Raw genomic sequence first — 8,302 nt, forward strand, 5'->3', positions numbered from 1 at the left:
CAAAAAAAAAAAAAAAAAACTGTCTCTAAAACAAACAACAACATAAAAGAGCGAAAGGCAGATGGGAACATCTTTAGGGGAAGGAGGCCGGGGAGCCTCACAGAAGGCTAGAGAGCGGTTGGAGGTCACTCAGCACTTAAAAGGCAACAGAAAGATTCCCACAACAGGCTGTTGTCCCTTAGGCTAAGACAAGTCCCCAGACTTGCCCAGCAGGAATGGCTACACAGACACCAGCTCTGTCATGTCTGCGCTGTCCAGAAGAGGGCGCTGGGTGACCGCTGGCTGAGGAGAGACCCGCTCTGGGGCTTCCTTTCTCTACATCTGTCCCTCTCTGCCTGATCTAGGCCTCCATCTCCGCCCTGCCTTGGTCTGACGATACCCGGATAGATGAAATGTATAGATGACAGACAGGCAAGACAGAGCGATGGCAGATGGGTGGGCTGAGCACAGCCTGTGTGTGGCCCCCAGCGTCGCAGCCCCCCACAGTGTGCTAGGTCGTGCTGTACCCAGCGGAACAGCTCCAGGATGGGTGTTAAAAAGCAAAAGCACAGGGGCTGGGAAGGTGGCTCAGTGGTAGAGCGCTTGCCTTGCATGCATGAGGCCCTGGGTTCAATTCCTAAGCACCACATAAGCAGAAAAACCGGAAGTGGTGCTGTGGCTCAAGTGGTAGAGTGCTAGCTTTGAGCTGAAGAGCTGAGGGACAGTGCCCAGGCCCAGAGATCAGGCCCATGACTGACAAAAAAAAAAAACAAACCACAAAAGCAAAGCACACCTTCATTCACACCACAAATCATCCGAGTGTGAAGACCCACAGCCAAGGGCCTCACATGGAGAATGGGGGTAACCAGCGTGGCTGGGCATGCGTGTAATCCCAGATCTCAGGAGGCTTCAGCAAGAGAATCTCAAAACCAGGTACTGGTGGCTCATGCCTGTCATCCTAGCAACTCAGGAGGCTGAGAGCTGAGGATCACAGCTCAGAGCCAGTCTGGGCAAGAAAGTCTGTGGGACTCTTTATTCTCAATCAACCACTGAGTTCAAGCCCCAAGACTGGCAAAAAAAAAAAAAAGAGGATCTTGAGTTCCAGGCCAGCCTGGGCCATACAGTCTCATTCTGGTGGCTCACACCTGTAGTCTTAGCTACTCAGGAGGCTGAGAGCTAAGAATTAAGGTACAGTGTCAGCCAGGGCAGATGAATCTGTAAGGCTCTCATTTTCGAATGAGCACAGCCAAAAGCCAGAGCTGGGGAGCGTGGCTCAGGTGGTAGAGCACTGGCCTGGTACGCGTGAGGCCCTAACACAGCAAAGGAAACTCAAAGGCAGCTCTTGGCTCCATCGAGACCGGCAGGTCAAACCTGCCTCGACCAGATCCCGGGCTGGAGCACAGCACGGCCTATGGAGCACCGTGCGGGGCCCTCTGTCTCCCACAGAGCACGGCAGAGTGGCCCGGGGCCTTTCCATCACCATTGCCCGGCTCTCCCACAGAGAACCCGCTTCCACCTCCTCTCCCCCGGGGTGGGTGTGGGGAGCCCTGCCAGACCTTACCTTCATGCCAGCCACGTCGATGCGGGTCCGCACCTGGAAGTGTGCGCCCACTTGGATGACCCTGGGCACACAGTAGAGCAGCATGTTGTTGAACTGCAGGGGACACAGGCGTGAGCGCGGAGCAGTGGCAGCCGGGATGGTGGTTGGAGGCTCCAGGTCTGGGCTGGGGCTGGTCACCACCATCACCTTCTTCTCTGCCCATATTCTGAACTTTTCTTTCAGGGCTTCCCAGGTGGTGGGAAAGAGGCGGGAAGAGGCTGCCTAGCCCTCACCCCTGATAAGAGGGGCGCTGAAGGGTCACCCCGCCTACGGGCATCCAAGGACCAAAGTGGACCTCAGAAAAAGCACACAGCCACGTCAGAGGTGTAGACCTCCAGGCAGGACGGCCTTGCCAATCTCAGGAAGACCCCTGGCTTCTTCAGGATCAACCTGGGCAGTTCTTCCTGATAGCTGACCTGATTCCCTCCTGCTGTGCGTGCTCTGAAGCACAGATTTAACCCCACACAGGCTTTGGAGCTGAAGGGAACCAGGGAGGGGGCATGGGCCAGTCCCCGATCCCGGAGGCCGCTCCCAAAGTGGTCCAAGCAAAGGAGCAAGAGGTAGTTCCCTCCTGTCCCCCCACAGAGGCCCGGCCAGCCCCTACCAGGAAGAGGTAGCGCTCCATGGGGTCGCTGCGGCGGGAGGAGATCTTGAGGACGGGGCCCTCTCGGAGCAGCGTGTTGGAGGGGTCCACGAGGTTGGCCTCGAGGCCCAGGCGCTGGTACACGTCCCACAGGTCCTGCAGCCGCTCCTGGGGAGGGACAGCCTCAGCATGGCCCAGCCCGGGCAGGGTGACGGAGGGCGGCCGTGTGGCCCCCGGGGCCAGGAAGGCGCCGCTCACCATCTCCGTGATGGCCGCGTTCGAGTGCTGGGCGGCCGAGAAGATCAGGTCCAGGGCTTCTGGCAAGCGGGCAGGGCCAGAGTTAGGCGAGGGGACGCAGGGACATGGCAGGCGGCCTCAGGCCTGCTGCCACCGCCCCTAGGCACGTGGCTTCACAGACGCTCGCTGCTCCCCCCGGGGGTTCAAATCCCGGGTCTGCTGCTCCCGGGCTGGGTGACGGAGCCGCTGCCTGAGCTCTTGGGCGCACTAGCCAGGGGCAGGAATGGCCGCCGGCCGTCACAGCCATTTGGGGAGGTGGTAAATTATTTTGTTTTTTAATTTTGTATTGGTCCTGGGGCCAGGGCGCTGTCCCTCAGCTCTTCAGCTCAAGGTGAGTGCTGTACCACTTGAGCCACAGCCACTTCTGGTTTTCTGGTGGTTAGTTGGAGATAAAAGTCTCATCGACTTTCCTTCCTGGGCTGGCTTTGAACCTCAATCCTCAGATCTCAGCCTCCTGAGTAGCTAGGATTACAGGTGTGAGCCACTGGTGCCTGGCTTTTAATTTTTGTCAGTCCTGGGGCTTGAACTTAGGGCCTGGGCACTGTCCCTGAGCTTCTTTGGCTCAAGGCTAGTGCTCTACCACTTGAGACACAGCGCCACTTCTGGCTTGTTCTGTGTATGTGGTACAGAGGGAATCGAACCCAGGGCCCCATGCATGCGAGGCAAGCACTGTACCACTGAGCCACCTTCCCAGCCCCTAGAGGTGATAAATTAAATCATGGTGTGGCTCAGCTTCCTAAGCAACTCCCCTCCCCTCCCCCACCAAGGGCATTCTCACTCTGGGCATCGGCCTGGTCTGGGGCCTGGGCTGGAAGCTTCTGGACGTATTCCTTGAGCAGCAGCTCGTAGCGGGGAATCCTCTGCACGGGCTCCAGCATGTGGTGCTGCAGCGTCAGACTGCTCGAGGCCTCGCTGCTCTGGGGGCCGGGGGAGGGGGGACCAGGGGGAGGGACAGGGGGCGGGGTGAAGGGTGGGCACTCGGAAGATGCCCCAGCTGGCTTGGGGAAACTGAGGCAGCATACACTGGGGCTCTGCCACCCCCCAGGGCCTCACCTGGATGCGGGCAATCACCTCCTGGAAGGGTGGGCATTTGTCCGTCCAGGTGGCCAGCAGCTCTGCGGCCCGCCCGAAGTTCTTCACGTACTCACTGTACATCTTCAGGAACGGGGCCAGTTTCTGGATCACGTCCCCGATGCGGGGCATGGCCGACCTGCACAGGACAGCCAGGATGAGCCCCTCCCCTGGGACCCCAGGCGAGACCAGTCCCCCCCCCCCGCCTTTCCAGTGCACCATGGGAGCAGGCGCGGGGGGTGTCCACCCTCAGACCACCAGCCCTGGGTGCTGCTCTGCTGCTCCATCCACTGCCTGCCTCCCCCACGGGGAACTGCCCTGCTGGGGCTGGTGACAACCTGATGTGGGATTTTGTGGCAGTCACCAGAGCCACCTGCCCAGCACAAAGGTTTTAGGCCCAGGGCCGGAGCTGACCTGCTCGAGCCTTATTCTCAGCCAAACCAGGTACCTGAGCTGTGTGTCCTCTGCCAAGCCACTCAGCCTCTCTGGACTCATTTGTTTGTTTATTCATTCATTTACTCATTTATTTACTCATCCGTTGTTGTTGTTGGTCGTGGGGCTTGAACTTCAGGCCTGGGTACTACCCCTGAGTTCTTCAGATCAAGGCTAGTGCTCTACCACTTGAGCCAGAGCACCATTTCTGGTTTTCTAGTGGTTAATTGGAGATAAGAGTATCAAGGACTTTCCTTGCCCAGGCTGGTTTTGAACCATGATCCTCAAATCTCAGCCTGCTGAGTAGCTGGGATTATAGATGTGAGCCACCAGTACCTGGCTTCATTTTTCTTTTTCTTTTTCTTTTCTTTTCTTTTTTTTTTTTGCCAGTCCTGGGGCTTAAACGCAGAGCCTGGGCTCTGTCCCTGAGCTTCTTTTGCTCAAGGCCAGTGCTTTACCACTTGAGCCACAGCACTACTTCCTGCTTTTTCTGTGTATGTGGTGCTGAGGAATGGAACCCAGGGCTTCATGCATGCTAGGCAAGCGCTCTACCACTGAGCCACATTCCCAGCTCATTCATTCATTCTTTTACAGAGTCACACTCTGTAGCTGGCCTTTAACTGGTGATCTTTCCGCTTTAGTACCATAAATGCTGGGATCGCAAGCATGTATGCACACCAATTTTCTACTTTGAAAAAATGGGGATGACGGTAAAAGGTTCTTTCCTTTTTAAAAGTAATTATGAAAAGTTTTCAAGCCTGGTGCCAGTAGCTCACACCTGTAATCCTAGCTACTCAGAAGGCTGAGATCTGGGCTGGGAAGGTGGCTCAGTGGTAGAGCGCTTGCCTTGCATGCCTGAGGCCCTGGGTTCCATTCCTCAGCACCACATAAGCAAAAAAAAAAAATTGCACAAGAACCTGGCTGCCTCGTCTCCTGAACCGCTTCTGTCTCTCTGCCTGTGTCTCTGTCTGTGAACCTGGCTGCCTCGTCTCCTGAGCCGCTTCTGTCTCTCTGCCTGTGTCTCTGTCTGTCTGTCTGTCTATGGTCTCCTGTCCTCGAAAACCCCTAGAGATCCATCTCAGAGGAGGAGCTTGTCCTAGCCGCAGGTCCCATCCAGCAGATACCAGAAGAAATGGCCAAGCCAGATGCCGGTGGCTCCCGCCTGTCATCCTCGCTACTCAGAAGGCTGAGATCTGAGCATCACAGTTCTTAAGACAGCCCAGGCAGGAATGTCCATGAGACTCTTATCTTCAATGAACCACCAGAAAATCAGAAGTGGCGCTGTGTCTCAAAGTGGTAGAGCGCTGTGACCTTTGTAAAAGAGCTCAGGGACAGTGCCCAGGCTCTGAGTTCAAGCCCCATGACCGACACATGCTCTGATTTCAAACTCCATGCCTCCCCCTCCCCCTGAAATAATATTCTGATACCACCATGGAGTGAGGAATGAGTTTAACATGATTAAACTGAAGATGCTTTTCCCCCTCTACACTTTCATAGGGTCTGAATGTCCCGGGGGCGGGGGGGAGGGCAGAGGGGAGGGTTAGCATAAGAAAATTCTGGGAACCAATCCAAAGGCTGCTTCTAAGAGGAAGATAGCAGGCTGGGGGGGGGTAAGATAGGTACACAGGGCGCCCCAGGATTACTGCAGAGCCTCGAATCACACAACCTCCCCAGGGTCTTCCTTTGGGATCAAACATTCTCCAGGCACTCAGCCGTAGTTCCCCTGGGGCCTAGGGTCCCCATGATGGTCACGCACCCGCACCCAGCCAAGGTCTGGGCCATCAGGTGACCCCCAGCCCCCGGGATGCCCCTCCCCCACCCTCAGCCAGGACAGGACTCACCAGTTGTCCAGGCGCCGCTGCAGCTCTGGGAGGAAGAACTGGGCGTGGAACTGGTGGATGGAGGAGATGTTGGAGAACACCAGCCTGACCACGTCCTCCGGGAAGGCCTTGCTGCTGCGCGCCTCCCTCAGGAGCTCCTGGAAGAATACCTGTGGCCACCAGCCCAGGTCACACACCAGCGCGGGAGACAGCACAGCTCAGGGGCAGTGCGGCCTCCCCCATCCCCCGCATCCTTGCAACCCCAGGGAGAGATGGGGCCCAGGAAGATGGGGCTCAGGTAACAAGCCAGGCTCCGAGATACAGGGACTTGGCCAAAGGCTGGCAGCTGAGCTGGGTCAGATGTGGCCCGTCCTGGGTGTGTTGAATTTGTGGTTGTTGTGGTCTATCATGGGGCTTGAACTCAGGGCCTGGCCTCTTTTTGCTCAAGGCTAGCTCTCTACCACTTTGCACCACAGCTCCACTTCTGGTTTGGGAATGGTTAATTAGAGATAGGAGTCTCATGGGCCTAGGCTGGCTTTGAACTGCGATCTTCAAATCTCAGCCCCCTGAGTAGCTAGGATTATAGTTGTGAGCCACCAGCGCCCAGCTCTACTGAGCTTTTAAACTTCCCCAAGCTGAAGGGCCTACAGCTGAAGGTTAATGCTGTATCCCCTCCTCAGATGAGGGGTCTGGGTCAGGGAGGTGAGGCTATACAAAGTCCAAAGGCCTGTTCTTGTGCCCATAGCTGAGGCTAGATAGGCTCAAGACACCCAAGGGGCTAAAGCCTCATCCCACCCCAACTCCAGCCTTCAGGATGATGGACTGAGGCTCTAGAGTCAAACCCAGGGGTCCTGGGCACGGTAGCAGCATGGCGGCAGAGCAAGTGGTGGCAGGAGACTGGGGGCTGGGCTGGGAGGCGGTGGGTGGGGGGAGGGCGGGTCCTTGCCACTGGCCTGGTCCAGCAGGTGCAGACGTGCCACATAGGCCTGCTCTGTTTCCAGCAGCTCCTGGACGATCCTCTTCTCCTCGGGCTCCTGCAGGGGTGAGAAGGGGAGGTGCTCTGGACACCCCTGAACCACACCCCTCTGGGATTCCCACCCCTCCCCCAGGTTTCCTACCCAGGCTGGTTTTGAACCCCAATCCTCAGATTTCAGCCTCCTGAGTAGCTAGGATTACAGATGTGAGCCACTAGTGCCTGGCTCCACCTATGTAGCTTTGAATAAGTTCTGGAGGCTTCTGAAAGGTTCCCATGGTGAGGGAAATGATAGGGCTGATGAGGGCAACAGAAAGTTCAGGAAAAAAAAAACAAATCCCAAGTGAGCCAGTCACTGGTGGCTCACATCTGTAATCCTAGCTACTCAGGAGGCTGAGCTCTGAGGATTGGGGTTCAAAGCCAGCCCGGCCAGGAAAATCCGTGAGACCTTATCTCCAATGAACCACCAGAAACCAGAAGTGACGTGCTTAGCTTCTGGCAGCCGTGTGGCCACACAGGACGCTGTGAGGGCTCTGGGGCGCTGGCTTGGGGAGAAGGCTGGGGAAGAGGTGGATGGAGAGGGCCCAGTTCCCACCTGTGTCCCAGGCCCAGGACACGCAGCAGGCTGGCAGGACTTCCTCCAGGTCCTGCTGGACAGCTTGTTCTTCAGGGAGCTCAGGTACTGCCTGCTGACCGTCCTGGGCCCAGGGCCCAAGGCCTCCCCCAGGTCGGGGGTCGCCCAGGGCCCTGGGGCCAGCTCAGGGCTGTGATGTGTGTCCTCCAGTGCGTGAGCTCTGGCTGCAGCTCCTGGGGTCCTGAGAACAGAGTGACCTGAAGCTCTCCCGTGGGCAGGAGGGAGGAGTGGTTGGGGGAAGAGACTCCCCAGCTGGGCCTGGCACCCCTCGATTTCCATCTCTCTCCTCCACACCTTCCTCAAAGGAGTGCCAGGTTTCAAAATGAGGCAGCGTGGAGGGTGTTTCATCCACACTGAGGAACTACAGACTTCCCTGTTGAAAGTGTTTCTTCTTTTAATATTTCAAATGTCAAAATAGGAAAATGATCTATGGAACTTGTGGACAGGGTTGGAAGGGGAAACTGGGGGAAAGCGAAGGAAGGGGTGACATTGCCCAAAAAAGAAATGTCCTCATTACCTTACTTATGCAGTGGCAAGTGCCCTGTACAACACTTGTAACAATCAAGTTATATTTTTATTTTATTTATTTATTTTGCCAGTCCTGGGGCTTGCACTCAGGGCCTGGGCACTGTCTCTGAGCTTCTTTTGCTCAAGGCTAGCACTCGACCACTTGTGCCACAGCACCATTTCTGACATTTTCTGTTTATGTGGTGCTGAGGAATTGAACCCAGGGCTTCATACATGCTAGGCAAGCACTCTACCACTAAGCCACCTTCCCAGCCTCTAAAATTATATATTTTTTTTTTTTTACTTTTTTTTTTTTTATTGTAAAGATACTATACAGAGGGTTACAGTTACATGAGTGAGGTAATGAGTACACTTCCTCTTGAACATTGTTAGCCCCTCCATTGTT

The 8,302-nt window shown here is 56.1% G+C and overlaps 1 protein-coding gene across 1 annotated transcript in view; it reads right to left on the reverse strand.

Annotated features, from left to right (window-relative positions):
• Fgd2 (FYVE, RhoGEF and PH domain containing 2) overlaps positions 1-8,302 on the reverse strand; it is a 28,354-nt gene that overhangs the window by 14,249 nt on the left and 5,803 nt on the right. Inside the window, exons 3-10 of the mRNA XM_013029636.1 lie at positions 7,351-7,570; positions 6,736-6,816; positions 5,804-5,952; positions 3,513-3,669; positions 3,238-3,376; positions 2,421-2,479; positions 2,184-2,330; positions 1,541-1,633 (exon numbers count right to left, since the gene is read on the reverse strand). Of these exons, the coding sequence (XP_012885090.1) occupies positions 1,541-1,633; positions 2,184-2,330; positions 2,421-2,479; positions 3,238-3,376; positions 3,513-3,669; positions 5,804-5,952; positions 6,736-6,816; positions 7,351-7,570 (1,045 nt within the window). The remainder of the gene's footprint in view (positions 1-1,540; positions 1,634-2,183; positions 2,331-2,420; positions 2,480-3,237; positions 3,377-3,512; positions 3,670-5,803; positions 5,953-6,735; positions 6,817-7,350; positions 7,571-8,302) is intronic.

The sequence above is a fragment of the Dipodomys ordii genome, unplaced genomic scaffold, assembly GCF_000151885.1.
Source record: "Dipodomys ordii isolate 6190 unplaced genomic scaffold, Dord_2.0 Scaffold120, whole genome shotgun sequence".
Lineage (NCBI taxonomy): Eukaryota > Metazoa > Chordata > Mammalia > Rodentia > Heteromyidae > Dipodomys > Dipodomys ordii.